The 21,202-nt window shown below is 53.6% G+C and overlaps 2 protein-coding genes across 3 annotated transcripts in view; both read left to right on the top strand.

The window, feature by feature from the left end:
* The window catches only part of cacna1ha (calcium channel, voltage-dependent, T type, alpha 1H subunit a), a 58,408-nt gene extending 41,736 nt beyond the window's left edge, over positions 1-16,672 (top strand). The window contains exons 15-38 of one of the 2 annotated variants that reach the window (XM_078084120.1): positions 11-128; positions 725-880; positions 1,363-1,450; positions 1,530-1,774; positions 1,878-2,240; positions 3,296-3,399; positions 3,718-3,841; positions 4,173-4,241; positions 4,337-4,521; positions 4,627-4,753; positions 4,877-5,002; positions 5,115-5,204; positions 5,321-5,513; positions 7,077-7,228; positions 7,461-7,570; positions 7,685-7,818; positions 7,912-7,982; positions 9,516-9,594; positions 10,127-10,248; positions 10,560-10,718; positions 10,801-10,941; positions 11,036-11,192; positions 12,405-12,556; positions 12,641-16,672. In XM_078084120.1, the coding sequence (XP_077940246.1) occupies positions 11-128; positions 725-880; positions 1,363-1,450; positions 1,530-1,774; positions 1,878-2,240; positions 3,296-3,399; positions 3,718-3,841; positions 4,173-4,241; positions 4,337-4,521; positions 4,627-4,753; positions 4,877-5,002; positions 5,115-5,204; positions 5,321-5,513; positions 7,077-7,228; positions 7,461-7,570; positions 7,685-7,818; positions 7,912-7,982; positions 9,516-9,594; positions 10,127-10,248; positions 10,560-10,718; positions 10,801-10,941; positions 11,036-11,192; positions 12,405-12,556; positions 12,641-13,891 (4,516 nt within the window). In that variant the 3' untranslated portion in view covers positions 13,892-16,672. Of the gene's footprint in view, positions 1-10; positions 129-724; positions 881-1,362; positions 1,451-1,529; positions 1,775-1,877; positions 2,241-3,295; positions 3,400-3,717; positions 3,842-4,172; positions 4,242-4,336; positions 4,522-4,626; positions 4,754-4,876; positions 5,003-5,114; positions 5,205-5,320; positions 5,535-7,076; positions 7,229-7,460; positions 7,571-7,684; positions 7,819-7,911; positions 7,983-9,515; positions 9,595-10,126; positions 10,249-10,559; positions 10,719-10,800; positions 10,942-11,035; positions 11,193-12,404; positions 12,557-12,640 lie in introns of both variants that reach the window. The other variant, XM_078084119.1, reaches the window with a different exon arrangement.
* A 2,699-nt stretch (positions 16,673-19,371) lies between these two features.
* LOC120827607 (glutamate receptor ionotropic, NMDA 2A) overlaps positions 19,372-21,202 on the top strand; it is a 56,120-nt gene continuing 54,289 nt past the window's right edge. The window contains exon 1 of the mRNA XM_078084118.1: positions 19,372-19,439. The gene's annotated coding sequence lies outside the window, so the exon portion shown is untranslated. The remainder of the gene's footprint in view (positions 19,440-21,202) is intronic.

Below are 21,202 nucleotides of genomic sequence, written 5' to 3'. Positions count from 1 at the left end.
TCTTCCACAGCATCCTGGGCATGCACCTCTTCGGCTGTAAGTTCAGTCTCCAGACGGAGAACGGAGACACCATCCCCGACCGCAAGAACTTTGACTCGCTGCTCTGGGCCATCGTCACGGTGTTCCAGGTCGGCCTTCCCCCCGACGTCGTGCCCCCGTGCTCCGCTTGTTCCCCGTCGTCACGTCGCCGCATGTTTGGACGCACTTAAACTGGCGGCACAAAACCCTCCGTGCAGCCGAACTGTTTCAGTGTGTGTGTGTGCGTGTGTGTGTGCGTGTGCGTGTGGATGCCAAACCCGACTGCCAACTCGCGCTCGTTAGTCAAATGCAGTGAAACAAGAAATTCTGCTTACGCACCGGCTCCCTCGCCATCATCTCTGTCTCCTTCTCCCTCATGTGGAGATATCGTCCAATCGCTCCAGATGAATTCTGCTCTATTCTGCACCGGGTGCGTCAGCAGAATGCAGCGCTGCCTCACTCTGGTGTGTGTGTGTGTGTGTGTGTGCGTGTGTGCGCGTGCACGCCTCCTCCAACGAGTGGGATGCGGCCGGCTTTCATGCTGCACCGCGCACGCCGTCCTAGTTCCAGCGCTTTCATGGGCGCGCAGTGCACGCAGACAGACACCGCCGCGGCGTGTATCAGTAGCTAGATACCCCCCCCCCCCCCCCCCCCACGTCTTTGTGTCACTCTGCCAACCTGACTGTGTGTTTCGTCTGCGTGACAGATTCTCACGCAGGAGGACTGGAACGTGGTCTTGTACAACGGCATGGCCTCCACCTCGCCGTGGGCGGCGCTCTACTTTGTTGCTCTCATGACTTTCGGCAACTACGTGCTCTTCAATTTACTCGTGGCCATCTTGGTAGAGGGCTTCCAGGCTGAGGTGAGAACAATAGTATAAGAGTATATTTATATATATATATATAATAGAGCGAGTGTCCTTTCATTTAATTAAACACTTTTCAATTTGCAATTTGAAAGAATAAGAATGAGAATAATACGCCGGAGTCTCATAATAACGGCGCTAACGCCTGGGGAGCAGATTTGAGACGAGTGTCTTTTTAACAACCGTCTCTACTTCCCAACCGTGTGAATGGTGGACGAGGGTCTTCTCCGGCTTTTAATCAACCTCCGGTGGGGCCGTCGGAGGGGTTGTGCCTTCCGACTCCCAATTAGCACCCTGTCACATGGCGTGAGGCGCCGCTGCTTTCACGCGACCAGAACCCGACGCACCGGCTGAACCCAACCCTCCCTTCAGATAGAACTCCTCTCCTGCACGTGTTGTGCGTCACACTTTAACCAGTTTAAAGAGGAAAGTTGCAATGATTGTGTGTGTGTGTGTGTGTGTGCGTGTGCGTGCTGCAGGGCGACGCTAATCGCTCGGAGTCAGACGATGACAAAAAATCGGACAACTTTGAGGAGGACGAGAAGGTGGATCAGCTCAGAGACGGCGGTACGTCCAAAGAAGCACCGAGCTCGCATCACCAAATAACCGAACGAATGATGACGAGCACGACTGCATCTCTCCGCAGAGCTAAAGATGTACTCTCTGATGATGACGGCCAACGGCGTGTCTCCTCCCATAATCATGCGCACGGCAGCCACCCCCATGCCCACCCCGAAGAGCTCTCTGGGCCCCGAGTCGGTCCTGGAGGAGGGCGTGGCCCCGTACGGGGAGGCGGGGCCGGGGTTTGGCGATGCGGGAAGCATCCACGCAGGGTCTCGCCGTGGAAGCTCCGCCTCCATGGGCCCTTTGGCCTACGACCAGCATTCCCTGGTGAGGAACGGTCCTCTTCAGCTGCTCCTCTCGGAACTTGTGTCGCACGCGTCTCCCCCCCCCGCCTCCCCGCCACGCTTACTCCCTCTGTCTGTCTCTCCAGGGCCTCTCCAGTCCCGGCCGGCGCTCCCCTCTCCCTCCCCGCTCGTGGGGGAGCCGTCGCTCCAGCTGGAACAGCCTGGGAAGAGCGCCGAGCCTCAAGAGGCGAGACACCAGCGGGGAGAGGGAGAGCCTGCTGTCCGGCGAGGGGGGCGAGGAGGGAGACGGTCGGGAGGGCGCGGGGGAGGCCGGGGGCAACAACCGGCCGCGGCCGGAGTCCCTGGAGCTGCTGCAGGCGTCCACGCTCTGCCCCTCCGTCCCAGCGGAGCACGGGGACTGTAACGGCAGGACCGCGACCTACGACCCCAACGTGAACTCCGCCGACCCCAAAGACGACTCCTCGCCGGAAGACGACATGGACGACGACGTACGTCATCGGGGCTTTTTTAGAGTGCGTTCACGGGTTCAAGTCAACGGGTGGGGGGGGGTAACTGTTCGCTCACTGGGGGGGCAAAGCCACTTATGAGTCACTGCGGTTGAACATGTGTGTGCGTGTGCGTGTGCGTGTGTTGGTGGATGTCCTCTGTTGTGAAACTGTCGATGGTTTTCATCGTGTCAAAGCCTCGAAATCCTCCGAAAACAAAAGGCCCCTCCCTGAAGGCGGGGCTTAAAACACCTCCCCTGTCAGCGTATTCGCTGAGCACGCGTGTGTTTGAGCGCACACATGTGACACGCCGGCTGAGACGTGTGCGTGTGCACGCGGCGCCCGGTCGGGGGATTATGGGGATTTTTTCAGCTCCAAGGAAACGCGAGCATCCGGTTCTCTCCAGTTTACACACAGACAGAAACACACACAGACACACACACACACACACACACACACACACACACACAGACACACACAGACACACACACACACACACACACACACACACACACACACACACAGACACACACAGACACACACACACGCTGAGAGGCTTGAATTTGGGCTGTTTTTAATTGGAATCCTGAGGAACAGAAGCGGTGCCTTGAGGCTTCCCTCTGTTTGTTTTATTAGAGACTTTAATGACTTTCACAGCACTTTCTATTGAGCCTTCGGACCGGCTAAATTGGGAGTTATGGGCCAGTTAACACTTGTTTATCGTGCCCCCGTAGATTCAAATGTGGAACATCTGCTCTGGAAACTCAAATCGAACCGTGCACTGTTTCGTTCACTATTACATTTTAAAGGACTGTGTATTTTTTCTTTGTTCTATTTAACGTGCACGTAGGACCAGCAGAGGTTACTCGATGTGGCTGCAGGAGCTTGACTACGGAACACTGACAAAATAAAAGTCCTGAAATTATATCAGAACTTTGGGTTTAGCTTCGGGGCCTCCGATGTGTTTCTTCTCCGCGGCGTGGATGGCGTAACAGAAGTGTCGGTTGTTGCTGAGGATGAGGATGATGATGTTCACGTCTGAGCTCTCACATCTGCAGAGTTCCTTCTGGCACTGGATGAGGAAGGAGCTCGTGAACATGAAGCCCCGCTGGTGCAGAGAGCACGAAGACTGGACGATGTATTTGTTCTCTCCCGAGAGCAAGTGAGTCTCGCACACCGAATCCCATCTTCAATCTGCAGCTTCCATCTCTGTCTGTCTGTCTCTCTGTCTGTCTGTCTCTCTGTCTCTCTGTCTGTCTGTCTCTCTGTCTCTCTGTCTGTCTGTCTCGGGTTCTCCTCTCTCCTCCTCCGTGCTCCTCGCCTCCTAATTCAATCATCTCGTTTGCTCCGCTCTCTGTTTTTTCCCTCTTTATCGTTTTTCTCACTGCTAATCGTTTGCTCAATAGCTTTAACCGACCGTGCACGTTTAATAGATGACTGTGTGTGTGTGTGTGTGTGTGTGTGTGTGTGTGTGTCCTAGATGCCGTGGGTGGTGCCAGAGTGTGATCTCTCATAAATTGTTCGACCACGTGGTTCTGGTTTTCATCTTCCTCAACTGCATCACCATCGCTCTGGAAAGACCTGATATTCCGCTCCAAAGCAAGGTGAGAGACACACACACACACACACACACACACACACACACACACAATTCATGTATTCATATATGAATACATTCATCACACGGCACTATTGTCAGTTCGTCTCGTCCCTGCATCCGTCAACTCTCAGGACGCTGTTTGATTCCAGTCGGGCCGTCCTGTCCCGCCCTGTCCCGTCCTGTCCCGTCCTGTCCCGTCCTGTCCCGTCCTGTCCTGTCCTGTCCTCTCCCGCCCTGTCCCGTCCTGTCCCGTCCTGTCCCGCCCTGCTGTGTTGGGGGTAAAGATCTCTACGCTGAAATGCCCCTCATGTGTGTCTCCCTCTCTCTCCCTCCAGGAGCGGGTGTTCCTCAGCGTGTCCAACTACGTGTTCACTGTGATCTTCCTGGCGGAGATGGCCGTGAAGGTGAGCGCCGCTGGCTCCGCCTCCGTCGGCGTGGCGAACGGGTGTAGCTGGTGTAATCGTCTGCCAGACGTAGCTCTGACCCTCGTTTTCTCCAGGTGGTGGCGCTCGGTTTCTGCTTTGGGAAGCAGACGTACCTCCAGTCCAGCTGGAACGTGCTGGACGGGGTGTTGGTGTTGGTGTCTCTGGTGGACATCCTGGTCTCTATGGCCTACACCGGCGGGAACCGGATCCTGGGCATCCTCCGAGTGCTGCGCCTGCTACGGACGCTACGCCCGCTGAGGTAGGCGCCTCGGCCCGTGTGTGTGTCAGCCGGTACTGGGCTGTGTGCGCTGGACCCTGATGGACCTCTGCGCGTCTCCGTTCGTGTCCCCCCCCCCCCCCCCAGGGTGATCAGCCGAGCTCCGGGACTGAAGCTGGTCGTGGAGACGCTCATCACCTCCCTCAGACCCATCGGGAACATCGTCCTCATCTGCTGCGCCTTCTTCATCGTCTTCGGCATCCTGGGCGTTCAGGTAGCCTGCCGTCCCACGCGCGGGGGACACAGAAGGAAAACCTCTTATATCAATGTCCTCCATGGACTGTCCTTTTGGGAGTGGGAACGTTAATGAGTGAGTTGTCTTCTCTCTCCTCTGTAGCTGTTCAAAGGGAAGTTCTACCACTGTGAAGGTCTGGACATGAAAAACATCACCAACAAGTCGGACTGCCTGCAGGCCAACTACCGCTGGATACGCAGGAAGTACAACTTTGACAACCTGATTCAGGTGTGGACATTGTGGACAACGGGTCCTGGAGATGGTTGTCTGGGTGCACTGATGGGACCGGAGAAATCCTCCCGCTTTTGACTTCCTTCCTCGTGTCTCCCCCCCTGTCCAGGCTCTCATGTCCCTGTTCGTGCTGTCCTGTAAGGACGGCTGGGTCAACATCATGTACGACGGGCTGGACGCGGTGGGAGTGGACCAACAGGTAAAGAACCGGCATCAGACGTCTGGAGGAAACCACACCGACACCCGGTCAAAGCAAGCGGAGGAGCCGTCCCATCGCTAACGACGGCTTCCACCTTCTGCTCTTGTCCTCCTCAGCCCGTGAGGAACCACAACCCCTGGATGCTGCTCTACTTCATCTCCTTCCTGCTCATCGTCAGCTTCTTCGTCCTCAACATGTTCGTCGGCGTGGTGGTGGAGAACTTCCACAAGTGCCGGCAGGACCAGGAGGAGGAGGAGGCCCGCCTGCGGGAGGAGAAGAGGCTCAAAATGATAGAGAAAAAGCGCAGGAGTAAGGAGAATGGTGGAGCTGGTCGGTAGTCTATTTTTCTGAGCACTGCCTGCTTTCAGAGCCTGAAAAAAAAAAAAAAAGAAAAGAAAAAAGAGAATGACGGAGAGAGAAAACAGGGAACTGTGTTCAGACTCCGCGTAGGGACGTTTGAAGGGGCTGGCTAGCTGACGCACACAGTGGTTGGTCACTGACAGAAGGCGTGGGCTACTCCAGTCTGATGCATGTGACTGTATGAATGCAGCCCTCCTCCACTCTGCATGCGAGGCTTATTGAACCCGGGACGGAACCACAACCAGGACCACGGTTATCTGGAAATGTGACCGCTCAAACTGCAGCAACATTTGCCCCTATTTCGATTCTAAAATGATTAAAAAAAAATAATAGTTTTTGAAGTCCAGACGCATGAGAAGCCGGTCGACGTCGCTCCTTTCCTCCATTCGTAACAGGAAATTTTGCTTGCAAAATTTTGATCACTGATCCGCCCCCCCCCCACCACCTCCCTCCGGGTGCACGTCCAACCGCGACCCCCCCCCCGCGGCGTCTCTCCACCCGGACGGCAGAGGGACATTTCCCTTGACGCGCTTTGACTGGCAGACTCAGAAACATAGCGGAGGTTTAGGCTGCTGCACCTGCACACACCTGGGGTAGAAAAACAAGAAGATGCTTGGTGGGAGCTGGTATAAAATGCATACATGCAAATGCTGGCAGAAACATCCGGAAACACACCAGCTGTTGTTGTTATCGGTGCATCGTTGTTGTCTGGTGTGAGCGGGGCGCCGCTCTCTTCATCCAACGTCTCACTGGGCTAAAACAAACGTAAAGCAGTCGGCCAACTCATGAGGGAGATGAAAAGACGGGTTCTAGGCCGAGCACTTTCCGGCTGTGTTGTTGAACGTAAACCTGCGCCGCACCATTCGCACCGCAGGCATGCGAGCATGCATCAGACAGACGGCCACATGCACGAACCGCGAATGCAGTCATGGGTCGTCATACGTGGACATGTGAGTGCACAGGGTGTCCCAACGACAGCAGAGCTCCGGGTCAGGGACTCGCCGTAGACGCCTCCTTGCCATCGGTGTCCGCTAAGCGTGCCCGTTTGTGGCGCCGCCGGCCGGCTCCGATTAGCACCGTTAGCCGAAAGTGGCGCCACGTCGACGCTACGCACCGCCGCGCACTGCAGCTCGTGTCCGTCCCCCTCCATCGGACGTATTGATTTACTGATTAGCTTAGCATTGAAGCTTAGCTGTGACTCTCATGTCCTCTCTTATTCGATCGCTTCACGCGGCGGCGTGGGGGGGGGCTCGGGGTAGAGGGGCACCACCGCAGCCGGGACGCGTAGCCGAATGCCATTAAAACATCCAGCACATCTGGATGAAGTGACAGCACGAGAAGCCCGGGCAAAAAGAGCCGCGGTGCCTCCCGATCCTCGACCCCCCCTCCTCGCCTCTGCGCGCCCCCCAGTGCACGCCACTGGACCCGTGTGACACCTCCATCTTCAGAGCGCCGTCGCTGACACCGTGTCTGTGTTTCCACGTTTGTCGGTGTGTCTTTGTGTGTCTGCAGAGGCCAAGCAGAGGCCTTACTATGCGGACTACTGCCCCCTGCGCCTCTACATCCACACACTGTGCACCAGCAACTACCTGGACCTCTTCATCACCTTCATCATCTGCGTCAACGTCTTCACCATGAGCATCGAGCACTACAACCAGCCGCAGGTACGTTTAACGCTCATCCGAGTGCACTTCTGCCAACAACCTCGGACCCTCAGGCAGCGGCGAGACGTGCAAGCGTCCATCTTTATTATTTGGACTCAAGTTAAAAGGCCTTAATTGGTTTTCTGAAGGTTCGGATTGTAGATTATGAAGAAAAGTAATAAGCGCCTTGTCGACGAGAGACGAAGTGATGATCCGTGTGTGTGTGTGTGTGTGTGTGTGTGTGTGTGTCCAGTATTTAGAGGAGGTGCTGAAGTACTGCAACTACGTGTTTACCTGCATCTTCGTCTTCGAGGCCGTGCTCAAAGTCGTGGCGTTCGGCATTCACCGCTTCTTCAGAGACAGGTGAGGCGTTCACTCCCAGCGCCGCCGCCGCATCGGATCCCACGAGCGCGCGCGCGCGTGCCTTTCTGTCCCGCGCTGACGCCGCGGCGCACAAACGTGTGCGTCTGTGCTCAGGTGGAATCAGCTGGACGTCGCCATCGTGGCGCTCTCCATCATGGGCATCACGCTGGAGGAGCTGAAGATGAGCTCGGCGCTGCCCATCAATCCCACCATCATCAGAATCATGAGGGTCCTCCGAATAGCGCGAGGTAGCGACACACACACACACACACACCCACGTCAGTGTGTATGTGCGCGTTTGTTGTGGGTCCTGAGGTGCGCGTGTGTGTGTGTGTCTGCAGTGCTGAAGCTGCTGAAGATGGCCACGGGGATGCGCTCGCTGCTGGACACCGTCATGCAGGCGCTGCCGCAGGTGAGCACCGCCCGACCGCGTGGGCTCGCTGGTCCTCTTGAGGCGCGAAGGTCGGGACGGAGACGCATGAAAGCATAATTGGAGTCACATCCGTCCACGTTCCACTTTATTTATTCTGACTAAAAGTGTCTCATCGTGAGCCTTCGCATTCCCAAACGCATCACATGGGTCATTGCCTTTGAAACGCCCCCCGCCCCCCTCCATCCGTCCCCAGATGCAGAGGAAACATGGAGATGATTCAGAGTTCTCTTTATCTCGCACAGCCTGGACCTCCATCACCGAGCTGCTTTGTCAGTTAAGAAGAAGAAAAGAGTCTTCTTCTGATGCGCTCGCTGTGCTGTTTTTATTCAACGCTCTCCGTTTCAAAGGGAGTCCTGTGTGTGTGTGTGTGTGTGTGTGTGTGTGTGTGTGTGTGTGTGTGTGTGTGTGTGTGTGTGTGTGTGTGTGTGTGTGTGTGTGTGTGTGTGTGTGACACCGGGTGTGTCTGAGGTCGCTGCCTCCTGCTGCCTGCCGCGCTCCTCAGAGGCAAACGGCACATCGTGACGCACACAGACTCACACGGAGCCACACACTCCGTTCTCCTGAATGCCGACGCGCAGCGTTTTAACTCTAACTTTTAATATCCCGTTGACTTTAGCGTTTGTTTTATTATGTTGTGTCACAGGGAGTTTAGGTTACTTTTATTTGTACCTGTAGGTACTTTGACTCCACAAACGACAGAAAAAGGTTTTTGAATTTCTAGCACTGAATATTTATGCATTGAAATCATGTACACGAGTTTTTCAACGTTAAAATATTCAACCGCAAAAAATTCAACTGCAAAAAATGTAGCCGCAAATAATTCAACGTTAAAATATTCAGCTGCAAAAAATTCAACTGCAAGAAATTCAAATGCAAAAAATTCAACTGCAAAAAATTTAACCGCAAATAATTCAACTTTAAAATATTCAGCTGCAAAAAATTCAACGTTAAAATATTCAACCGCAAAAAATTCAACTGCAAAAAATGTAGCCGCAAATAATTCAACGTTAAAATATTCAGCTACAAAAAATTCAACTGCAAGAAGTTCAAATGCAAAAAATTCAACTGCAAAAAAATTAACCGCAAATAATTCAACTTTAAAATATTCAGCTGCAAAATATTCAGCTGCAAAAAATTCAACTGCAAAAAATTCAACTGCAAAAAATTTAACCGCAAATAATTCAACGTTAAAATATTCAGCTGCAAAAAATTCAACTGCAAGAAATTTAACTGCAAAAAATGTAACCGCAAAAAATTCAACGCAAAAAATTTAACGCAAAAATGTATTGTTAATATTTTAACGTTGAAAAACATTCAGATACATGATTTCAATGCATAAATATTCATTGTCCACAGGGGGGGGAGTTTATACGAGTCGCCATTCTGTGTGACTAAACCTTTTTTGTACATTACTGATGTGATGTCGTTTTGCTCGTCTGCAAACTGTTCATATACATCGACATTTATATCTGTAGCTTTGGTCCACAGATTAACGCGCATTTTGCCTTCCAGGTGGGAAATCTGGGCCTCCTCTTCATGCTGCTGTTCTTCATCTACGCTGCGCTGGGAGTGGAGCTCTTTGGCAAACTGGGTCAGTCACACACACACACACACACACACACACACACACACACAGCACATGAGCTGTTGTTGTGCGTTGAATCCGTCCTGCTCCCAGCGAGGAAAGATCATGTTTGCAGCATCGCGTTGATTCACACGTCAGCTTGCTCAGCGGTTCGGCTCCGCGCAGCTCGTTTCTTCCCTGAGCAACGTGAGAGGGAAGAGGATGAAGATGAAGAGGTTGCTGTGCTTCCGCTCGATGCCGTCGGAGAGCTGGAGATGTCTGTTTTCCTCCTTCCACAAAGTAAACCCCCACCTTTTTTTTTTTTTTTTGCGTCTTTGAATCCGGACAAAGGCTTTCTGATGTGCCGAACGCCTCCTTTTGCTTTAAATCCTGCCTCAGGGCTCAAACCGACGCAGGAACGGACGACGCTTTTGGTGCAGGCCTGTACGGCGGTTCGGAGGAGAATATTCCTGATCAGGGATCTGTTACTTCCCAGCATCTGACACGCCCAGCGGCTGTCCGTCGCTCACGCGCCTGTTTGTGTTTGTGTGTCGATCAGAGTGCACTGAACACAACCCGTGCGAGGGGCTGAGTCGACACGCCACCTTCGACAACTTCGGGATGGCCTTCCTGACGCTGTTCCGGGTGTCCACAGGGGACAACTGGAATGGGATTATGAAAGTATGAACACAATACACACACACACAAACGGGGACTATTTCATCACAACACAGAAATAATCCCCAAAACCAATTAGGAAATAATAAAGTGTCTTTGAGCAAACAAACACTGTCACATCTTGAGTTTCACTTTATTAAAGAAGGGGATGTAATCAGCATATAAACCTCCTTAAAGTTCTAAATGTTCTAAATGTATACAAACCTCAGTGCAGATTTCGGAGCTGTGTGACGTAGCCGAAGGTGTGTCGGGCAACAGTGCACCACCCACCTGTAAAACACTGACGTGTGTGTGAATCGTCCTCTTGTGTCAAGGACACGCTGAGGGAGTGTCACCCCGAGGAGCGCCACTGCCTCGCCTACCTGCCTCTGGTCTCCCCCATGTACTTTGTCACTTTCGTGCTCATGGCCCAGTTTGTGCTGGTCAATGTGGTCGTGGCGGTTCTGATGAAGCATCTGGAGGAAAGCAACAAGGTACGCTGACCGGAGGCCGGACTGTGTGTTTGAGGAACGCGTGGTGTTTCTCAGGCGGTTAAACGCGCTTCTACCTGTGCAGGAGGCCAAAGAGGACGCAGAGATGGACGCAGAGATCGCCTTGGAAATGGCGATGGAGAGGGAACGCAAGCCAAGCACAGCTTCCAACAACAGCTCAGTGGGAGGAGCCTACGTCGGGCCGCGCCCACATTCACCTGGACAGGTAGGAGGGGCTTAAACCGACCGGGCCCCCCCGTGTGCCGCTCCACTGGAACGTCCTTAAACGCGAAGGCGTGGGTCTCTGTCTCCCCCCGCAGGAGGGGAAGGTGCAGTGCGGCGACCTGCTGTCGTCGAGGAAGATGTCCGTATCCAGGATGCACTCTCTGCCTAACGACAGCTACATGTTCCGGCCCGTGCGGCCCGCCGGCGGCCCCTCCCCTCTGGAGGAGGCGGAGCTCGGCCCCCAGCACTCAGGTAACTCATCGGATCCGTCGTGAAATCCACTGCCAGTAATAATAACGTTGCGTGGACTTCACGCGGACCACGAGTGCTCGACGACGCATGCGTGTTTCCGCAAAGTTCTCCTGTGACGTGGCAATCCTCCTTTTGTACACGTGTTTCTGAAATATGTATTTTCATAATATTGTGGTGTCTCCCGATCCAATTTGGAGTGGATCAGATGTTTGGTGTGTTTGGTTTGTCCTGTTTTTGCTTCCTGTCATTTGTAGTGTTGTCGTTTCCAGTTTCTGCTTTGGTTCTTTGAACACGAGGCAGAAACACGTTTAGAAAGACGGCGGGAACCTTGTGACGAGAGCACCGTTTTATCTGCAGTCAGGCTCTAGCGGCTGTGGACAGACCCGGCTCTGTCCCAAGGTACTGACTGCAGCCGATGAGCCGGTAACCGCGTGAACCCGGGCCGGCCTTCGCGCGCGCTCGTCCGCTCGGCTGCGATGGCCGAGGACTCGACCGCCATGCCGGGTCACTTCGCGGGTCCAGCTGCAAAGTCACACGACTATTCATGTAAAAGCAAAGTGGGTTTATGAAGATTAATAAAGAAGTGGCTTTGCAGCTCGACCCGGAAGAACCGAATGAAGTTAAAGTTAAGATCTGACTGACAGTTCTGCAACGATTTACTCTGCACCCTCGGGTGTTTTAGACCCGGGGGGTGGGGGGGGGGGGGGGGGGGGGCAGAATGCCTGAGATCCTGGTTACACGACCCAGTTATCCATCACGGATCCAATTTCAGATCATTTTGCAATCAGCGATAAAGAGTTGTGGTGGTTATTGTATCCAGGATCAGCGCTGAAGACGTTTCCGCCTGGATGGTTTTTCATGTACACTTTATTTTGCAAGCAGGTTTGAATTGATTGCGAATTGATGTGTTTTAAATCCAAACGTTCTGTCAAAATAAAGTGTGTCTGCAGCGACGTGCATGTGTGTGTCTGCAGCGACGTGCATGTGTGTGTCTGCAGCGACGTGCATGTGTGTGTCTGCAGCGACGTGCACGTGTGTGTCTGCAGCGACGTGCACGTGTGTGTCTGCAGCGACGTGCACGTGTGTGTCTGCAGCGACGTGCACGTGTGTGTCTGCAGCGACGTGCATGTGCTTCCGTTGAGAAACCTGTGACTGCATTCTAACACCCTCCCCTCTCCTCCCCCCTCCTCCCCTCTCCTCCCCCCTGTCCAGGCTCGGTGACGTCGGTCCACTCCCCGCCGGGGGGGAGCCGCGCGCTGCTGCAGGTTCCAGACGTCTCCCCCGTTCACCCCCGGCAACCTCCCGCCCTGCCCCGCATCGCCCCGCCCACGCCTAGCCCCTCCCCCCGGGCCCTGCGCAGACAGGTGAGGGGACCAGTTCCAGCCGCCGGCGTGCGCTGAAGCAACACGCGTGTTCTTGTGATGACGTCCGTCTCTTTCCGTTTGCAGGTTGCGGTTAAATTGGATTCTGTGGAGTCGCAGGAACGGCCCAACTCTGCCCATCTGCCCCCCCTTCCTCCCCTCTCCCCATCTCCCCGGCCTCCTCCCTCGTCCTCCTCCCCTTCCGTCTTCCCTCCCACGTCCCCCTCCTCCCTGCATCCGCTGCTGTCCTCCCCCTCCCCCCTCCCTCCGCCGCCGTCGTCCCCCTCGCTTCTCCTCCCGCCGCCGCCCTCCCCGCGTCTCCCCCTGCGCCCCGCCAGCCTTCGGAGACCTCGGCCGCCCTCCGCCGCCTCCCTCTGTGACCCGGCGGACGAGGAGGTGTGTCACATCACCAGCTCCGCCCGCCACAGGCGGAGGGACGAGGAGGGGGCGGGGCAAGAGAGCAGAGGGAAGGTGGGCCGCAGCCACTCCCTCTCCCCCTACACCACCCCGCACTCCCTCAACTCCACCTCCTCCCACACCGCTCCCCCGCTGCCGCCCTCCTCCTCGAGGAGCGCGCTCAGTCTGCTGGGGTCGACGGACCGCGACTTTAGGAAGGTGTTGAGCGCTGACAACCACGCCTTCTCGGACGAGGCGTCCTCGCTCTCCGCCGGTTACCCTGACGACCAGCGCCGCCACTCCATCGAGGTCTGCCTCCCGCAGGCCGTCCTCCCCGGCGACGAGCAGCCGGCCCGCTGGACGGAGAAAGGCGGTCAGGCGTTCCCTGTGAGGGTGCAGTCGGTCGGAGGCGGCCACAGGAAGAAGAAGATGAGTCCCCCGTGCATCTCCATCCACCCGCCCTGCGAGAGGGAACACCCCCAGAAAGCCTCCCCCCCAAAGCTGGCCGACTGCAGCATGCTGCTGAGACGCAGGACGCCGTCCTACGACCTGAGCCTGCACGCGCAGGACGTCCCCGCGGATTTACAGACGCGCTCCCCGCTGCACGCGCCGCTCACGCCCCTCCCGGCGCCGCTCACGCCCTCGCCGGCGTCCACCCCCACGCGCGGCCACATCCCCATCAGCCCCGACGTCTTCATCCAGCCGCACGCGCCTCTCGTCCCGAGGCCCTTCTCGCAGACGCACTCCCTGTCCCCCGCCGCGAGGCACGCCCCGCTCGCGGGGGAGTTCATCCCCCTCCCCCAGTTCACCTTCGACCAACCACAGTCCAGGTACGGGAGCGGCCTGTCGGACGCCGACACGGCCCCCTGCTCCTCCCCCTTCGACACCAGACTGGGAAACGCGGCGGGATTCAGCGCGAAGAACCGGAGGACCGCCCAGTGAACATCTGGAGGGTTGTGGAGGGGGGGGTTGTCCCTAAATCTCATAGGTTGGATTCGTTTATTTAGGGTTAGAGACACTGGTGCAGCCCCGCCCTGGAAGGACTGTGACCCCTGTGACCCCTGTGACCCCCCCCCCCCCCCCGTACCCGGTGTGTTTGGGACTAATACTGATGACACACCAGGATGAAGCCACCTGACCTGACGTAGCCAAAGTTTTAGTTGTTTTTTTTTCCCCCCTCTCGACACGCTGTCCTCACCCACGCGAGCCAATCAGGAAGCAGCGTCTGGCTGACGACCTCTGACTTTTACACGGAGCGGTTTGTGAGGCGCGAGCGTGGGGGGGGGGGGCGGGGGGGCTGTGGGATATGCAACTTCAGGTTTTCTACAGAAGTTCTGCTTGCCCCTCCTCTGCTCCTCGATCACATTGATCAGAGCAGTGTGTGTGTGTGTGTGTGCGTGTGTGTGCGTGTGTGTGCGTGCGTGAGCGTCATGGAAGCGGGCCGCGTTGTTCTCACGCCTGCAGCGAGCGAGAGGGGAATCAGGGCAGAGCTGTAGTTTGTGTTTATTTGTGTATCTGTGCAGTGTAAATAAAGGAAAATACTGTATTTGGTGAGATTTAAAAATAGCTCTATCCATATGCACATATTTTTATAGAGATCTAAAATGTTTTTTTGCACACAAATTTGAATTTCAAGTTGCTCGTTTTTCCTCTGTTGTCCTCTTGTGAATGTTTCCTTTCAAACCGGAGAAGCAGCGAAGGAGACCGCCCCCCCCCCCCCCCCCCGTCTCTAGCCGAGGTCGAGGAGCGGGATTTTTATTTTTCTATTTGGAACGAGGGGAAAACGACAACATGGCGTGACGTGTTTCTGTAGCTTTGTCTCAGATTTCTGTGTGTCTGCCGTCGAAAAGAAGCGGCCTCAGTGATGAAAAGACAAACTGACGTCCCCATTATTCCAAAAGAACTTTTCCTTGCAGTAAGTTCCAACGCACTGCATTTTATGCAACGCAGAAAAAAGTACTCCATTTATTTATTTGTCCAGATGAATTATGAAACGACAACTTTCATTACTTCTGTGCAGCTGCTGACTGCAGAAAAAGACACAATATGAACTCCCGGCGTTGTTGTTGAGAAGAGAAAAGGCCTTACGAAGTGTTTCTGTGCATCTAAAGACTAACTAACCTACTAAATGTGTGTAGCCAGAGTGCAATAACCATAAAACAGCCACACGCTGGCGTTCGTACCTGCTGTGGAACCACATAAACCCCTTTTATGGGACCGTGAAGAGCGTGTCTCTCCGCTCCGCTGGCGAAGATGAGCGGCGTGCATCTCCCCAACAAGCCCACCTCCATTCTATCTGCATCAGACGACCATGTTTGTTGGGGGGGGGGGGGGGCGGAGAACGACAGGGTCCTTCTAGCGAGTGAGTGCGTTTCTTGACCCATACGTTTTGTTCACAGACGCAACGTGTGTTTGATCCTATTTCGCGCACCGTTGCACAACAAGCATGCTCCCAACTTACTACTGACTCCTCTCTAGATGGCGGCCCGGCCCGGGGCGCCGCCCGTAGGCCGTTAGTCCACGGCGGCATCCAGACGTTCTCTGCAGCTCGGTGACAAACGGTCGCGCTCTGACCGACCGATCGAGGAATTGGGAGTTTTATGAGAATTTGCGCTGCGACTTGCATCCAAAGAGTTTGCCGATTCCTGCAGAAACCTTTTTAAACACGAGGTCAGTGTTTAGAAGGAAACGTTTATCATCTGATTATCACTCATTTCAATGCCCCCCCATCTCTGAAACCCCCCCCCCCCCCGAGCAGAATGCATGAAGAGTTGAAACAACCCAATGAACTGGTTTGTGCAGCTGCTTCGTCCTGTTTCACGTCCTCTTCCTGCACAGACAGTCGGCGAGGTGGGGGGAGGGAGGGGGGGGGGGGGGGACGAAGTGGTCCGAGGACTCGCTCTTATTTCAGGTGGGAGGGGGGGGCCCATTAATTAATCGACATAGTTTGTTAGAGTGACTGCATAATTGTTCTCGCAGATCTTTGGATCTCAGTATTTAAATCCTGTTTTTGAGGAAACAGTTTTGACTTTTGCATGTTCTGATTTAAGAAAAAAAAAAGATCTTTTGGGAAAGAATCATCTGGATGTTTTAGAGATTTTGATATTTGCTTTTTCAGATGTTTCCATTTGTAGATTGACTAACTAATTGCACTGGGCTCAGACTAATTGACACCCGACGAAACACTGATTGAACGACGCTGAGGACACAGCGTCTCTTTTATAGGACGGAAACCCAGATGGTTCTTCCTCTTCCTCTTCCTCCAGAACGATAGTGAGCCCTTTTTTCTGCTGACGGTCAAACTAATTAACTGATGTATATTTTATGTAAGCCGTGATGCTCTGTACGGGAGGGGGGTCAGTAGACCCCGGAGAGGTCAAACTGTGATAGAACTTGACTTTGACGGATCAGAAGTCTCGTGCTTTCTTTCTTTCTTTCTTTCTTTTTTAACCCCCCCCCCCCCCTCTCTCCACACCCCCAAACCCCCCCAAGCCTTACAAGGAGGGGAGGCGGTGTGTTCTATCTGTCAGAGGAGAGCCAACGTGTCTGCAATAATAAGCCCTTCCCCCCCCCCCCCCCATTCCTCGTCCCGTGACCGGGGGAGGGGGGAGGAGAGGTCGGACTCTCTGCGTTGTATCGTTGCTGATTATTGTTGATGATCAAACGTTGTCCTGGAGGATGTTTCCCTGTCAATTAAAAAATACAACATTTTTTAATTCCTGATACAAGTCTGTTTTTTATTCCTTATGTTGGTGTTGATAAGAACCTAGTGAGTAGGGCCACGTATGGGACAGAAATGATTATTGGTTAGTATTGATTATGTCTGTGACTTGACGCCATTACACGTGTTGTCCACCAGAGGGCGCTGTTAGGCTGAGACTCGTCTCTCTCCTCCAGGGAATAAGCCTCACAGCAGGCTATTAAACACCACTAAGAGCTCTTAAATAAAACATTTAAACCCTCTGTCATGGAAGGTATATTAAATTATCTACGATCTATAAGGTAACTGTCGTGGGACCTAAATAATAATTACAAGTCAGTGCTCAGCTCTGATCCCTTTACCAGAGATTACAAATGAACTATTTGTATTCTACTGCTGTTTGATTCCTAATCTGCTGTTTCCTTTGTCTCATTTGTGATTATTTGCATCCTCACCATTATGTTTCTTTGGACTCTTCTCAAAGCACCGTTGATGTATGAAAATCAACACCGGGAGTATTTGTGCGGATGTGAGAGCTGTGTGTGATTCACACTCACCTTTACTCATTACACGTTTTCAGTCCACTTTAACAGTTAGTTGCTGCACTAAAGAGTTCTACAAATGAATGAGAAATCCTGTTAATCACTTTGATAATAATTAACTGCTGAATAAATCTGATCACCATTAGCACCAGATGGTACTTTGATCAGATATTCTTTTCTAGCCCACTTGTCTTGCAGTGGAGTAAAACGGCCGCCAGGTGGCGATGTTTGACTGTTAGACGCAGACAGACACTCGCATACTTACAATTTCCTTCTTTAAGTATTTTTTCTTCTCCTACGTTTATTTTAACAGGATCTTTTCCCAAACCGGGTTTTGTTCAGCACCCGAACACACGCGCGCATGTGATCGGCCGTCGGGCGAAGCACCGTCACCTGCCACTCCTGGCTCCATCCTCTGGATGCAGCAGAAGGTGGTGCCGCCACCGAACGCAAACGGAGCAGAGGCGCTTTGTTGCACGTGTGGTTTGTTAGTGAGGCGATAACGACTTCCTGTGAGAAGCAAAAGGTCATAATGATTCTCGGGAGAAATAAAACGCCTCCGCCTTCTAAAACGCTTCCGGCCTTCGTGTCGCTAATTGATTTACGCTGGTAAATTACGTTTGAATTCATCTCCCGATTCTCCGAAATGAAACATTTGCCTTCTCTTAACAGACACGTTCTGAGCAGTAGAGCACGCCGAGTGGTAGAAATTGTAACACATGTAGAATGAGTTATTACATTAGCATGTTAGATGGAATGATTGCAATATAATCAAATATATATATAATAGTATAATCATGTAAGATCGCCCTCGGGGGCGAGGCCGTTATTTTGAGCATTGATGCATTGATGAAGTGACGAACTTGTCCACGCTTCACACAGCTCCGTCACCTGGTGACACGCCGCCTCTCAGCAAACGCCACGAAACCTCCGCTGGCGCCTTTTAATTGCATGGCGACGTTTGGCTGATTGCCCGACAGTTTTGTTCTCAGCGCTCTTTTAAGGCGCTTCCTCCCTCCGCGCCGGCCCAGAGCCCCGTCTCAGACGCCGACCTCTGACCTCCCGTCGGAAGGGGAGGAAGAGGAGCAATAAAACATGACGTAGAGAACGAGACCGGCGATGGAGGGTCCGTTCCCGAATGGACGATGGGATAAAGGACAGGTGGGGCGTCCCGCTGGGACAAAGCGTCCCGTTATCGCAGGACGTCTCCCTTCCAGACGGCCTCCATGCTCACGTAGCTGCTCGCGAAGGCACTTGGCTTGGCGTCGGGTGGGTCAAGACTGTTTCAGGACTGTGCATTTTGTCAATTCAGTGCATAAGATAGTCTTTAGGCGTATTGTCTTATTTGTGTGTTGTCATAAAGAGGAAAATTGTGCGACTTGTGCGAGCTTTTTAGGAGACGACTCCTTCTCCCCGTGTGCACACGTGTGTGAGGCTTCCATGAAGTTCCCAACTTCATTTATCCGCCTCCATGTGAACTACACCCATCGCTGTGTGAGTGAGTTCAGTGAAAGCTGTTGATTATGTGTGCTGTTCCTCTCTGTGTGTGTGTGTGTGTGTGTGTGTGTGTGTGAAAGAGAGAGAGAGAGAAATAAATTAGGAATGGATTTTTGTCATCAGATTACAGCTCCTGAAAAACCACAGGAAGTACTGAATGATGCTCTCAGCAAAGTATCAGGGAAATGAATTGATTGCAGTTGCGTTACAACTGTGTGTGCGTGTGTGTGTGTGTGTGTGTGTGTTATAGACTGTTTCATATTTGTGCTCGTGTTACCCTCTGTGTGTGTGTGTCTGTGTGTGTGTGTGTCTTTGTGTGTTGCGTACCCCTCGCGGCCTTTCTGTCTCCCAGACAGCTGTTTGGTGACCTGGTAACACCCCCCCCCCCTCCCCCACCCCCCTCCCTGTCTCCCCCCGGTACGTCACACACACAGACACACTCCCACACACAGGGCAGCGAATGTCTGCCACCACTTGTATCCTCAAGCCATCACACACACACACACACACACACACACACACACACACACCCCATGCAGACACCTTGAGCCCCTCACACGTCCTCCTTCACGCTGTCGGCGTGAAGGAGGCGCGGCCTCGCTGGAATAAAAGGGATTCACTTGTTGGTCGTGGTCAACAAAGACGTGAAGCGCCTAAAGCGGCTCCTTCAACACGAGCTGGGAGGCGCTGCCACGGACCGAAGCAGCCGGGCTGAGCAACAGGATCCCTATAATCATACGACCTGCTGCAGGTAATTAGGGTTTGATGGGATTTTTTTCCAATCCCTGTGTGTTGGTTTTTGTGGATTTCAGCAAATCTGGTGACAATGTTGCCTCTGTAATCCTGAGGGAATCGCTGCAGGGATTGTGAGCGCTGAATTAGCCTCGTTAGCATTTAGTTCCATGCTGTCATGGTGAGGACGTGCCCTAAACTCCCCTTTATTTCCTCTTTAACACTATTAGCTCCTGCTTCCTTCTGCGCAGATGAGTCTCTCCAGCCGTTAAATGAGAAACAGAAAGGTCATTTGCTTTTAATCACTGGACTCTACGGCAATGACAATCCTCTAAGTAACATGACGAGTTAGAGTCACGTTGTGGGATGCTACGCAAAGACTCTGCAGAGCGTGTGCAGCTTGCGTGTGCAGCTTGCGTGTGGTCGTGGTTGGCGGTGGACCAGCGGATCTTCTTACAGGTCCTCTGCAGGACTCACCGGGTGTCCCGCCTCCCGACCCGACAACTGCACACGACAGACACTGGCCAAATGTAGGCTGCGCGTCTCCATATGTGTGTCAAATCAATACAACGCAGACTGCAATGCATTGTGGGAGGGCCGCACAGTAGCCCAGGGAGAAAATGTCACGCCATGATAACATTGGTATTATTTCTCTGGCGTCCAAAGATATATGTGACTTTATAAAGCTCCGTTACGGTATAAGTCATTTAATATCCTACATTTGAGTGTTCGCTTGTACTCTGCTCTACCTCACACAGTAATACCCCCCCCCCCCCCCCCCCCCAGGGACATAAGACCTTTTTGACCCCCCAACAACGAGGTCACGGTAACCCGACTGGACCTCGTGGCGTCTCTAACGTCCCGATGGCGCCGCGTGACATTTGTAACGCGCGTCTTTGCTGCTCACGGGTCGCCCGTGGTCCCCCCCTCCCTCCCCCTCCTTCACCCTAACGGGGTCGCTTCGCTCTCCCTCGGCCTACAGAAACGAGATGTACATCCACACACTGAGACATAACTAGTGAAGCGTACCTCAGCCCCCCCCCCCCCCCCCCCCCCCCACACACACACACATGAATGGCTGCGCATGCCGATGCCCACGCGCCGCCGTCTGTGAGCCTCTGCAAGTGGTCGGATGGTCCTTTGCTCAGTCAGGTGTGAATCGTAACCGGTTTGTGGAGCCGGTATTAATGCGCGTGCAGAAACCCCCCCGCCGGGCCTCCGCCTCCCTTTCTCGGCCCCTCGCTGATTTCCTCCCTTCTCGCCAGAGAGAGAGAGACAGAGAGGGGGGGAGAGAGGGAGAAAAAATCGACATGGCAGCTTCCAAGCCGTGGAGAGAGAGCCAGAGCTGAGCCTCCTGTCGGAGAGGCGTACAGACGCGTGGACATAATAGAGAGGTGTGTACAGATGTTGATGGATATTTGAGTCCTCTGATGAGGACGTTGAGTGGAAGTGACATCTGACCCCTAAGCTCGTCTTCCTCATTAACGTATGTGTCTTAACGCTGTCACTCTCATGTTCACTGTACTGTGAGAGGCGATGCGATGGTGAGTGGGGGGGGGGGGGGGGGGGGGGGGGGGGGGGAGAAAGTTGAATTCCACATTAACTCGTTTGTTTATTGACTAAAAGGCATTTCTTGTTTTCTCACCAGCTCAAATCGCTTATTTAAAGCTCTGCTAAGGAAGCAAGTGGCAGATAAATGAGAACTTCTGTGGGACACCTTGAGGACCTTTGGTGCACATTTCGTGGAACGTGGACTCTGCAGCCTCCACATGCGTTCAAGTC

This window comes from Gasterosteus aculeatus, chromosome 11 (genome assembly GCF_964276395.1).
Source record: "Gasterosteus aculeatus chromosome 11, fGasAcu3.hap1.1, whole genome shotgun sequence".
NCBI classification, from domain to species: Eukaryota; Metazoa; Chordata; class Actinopteri; order Perciformes; family Gasterosteidae; genus Gasterosteus; species Gasterosteus aculeatus.
The sequence above is the reverse complement of the archived record's forward strand: the minus strand, read 5'-3'. Positions and strand labels throughout refer to the sequence as shown.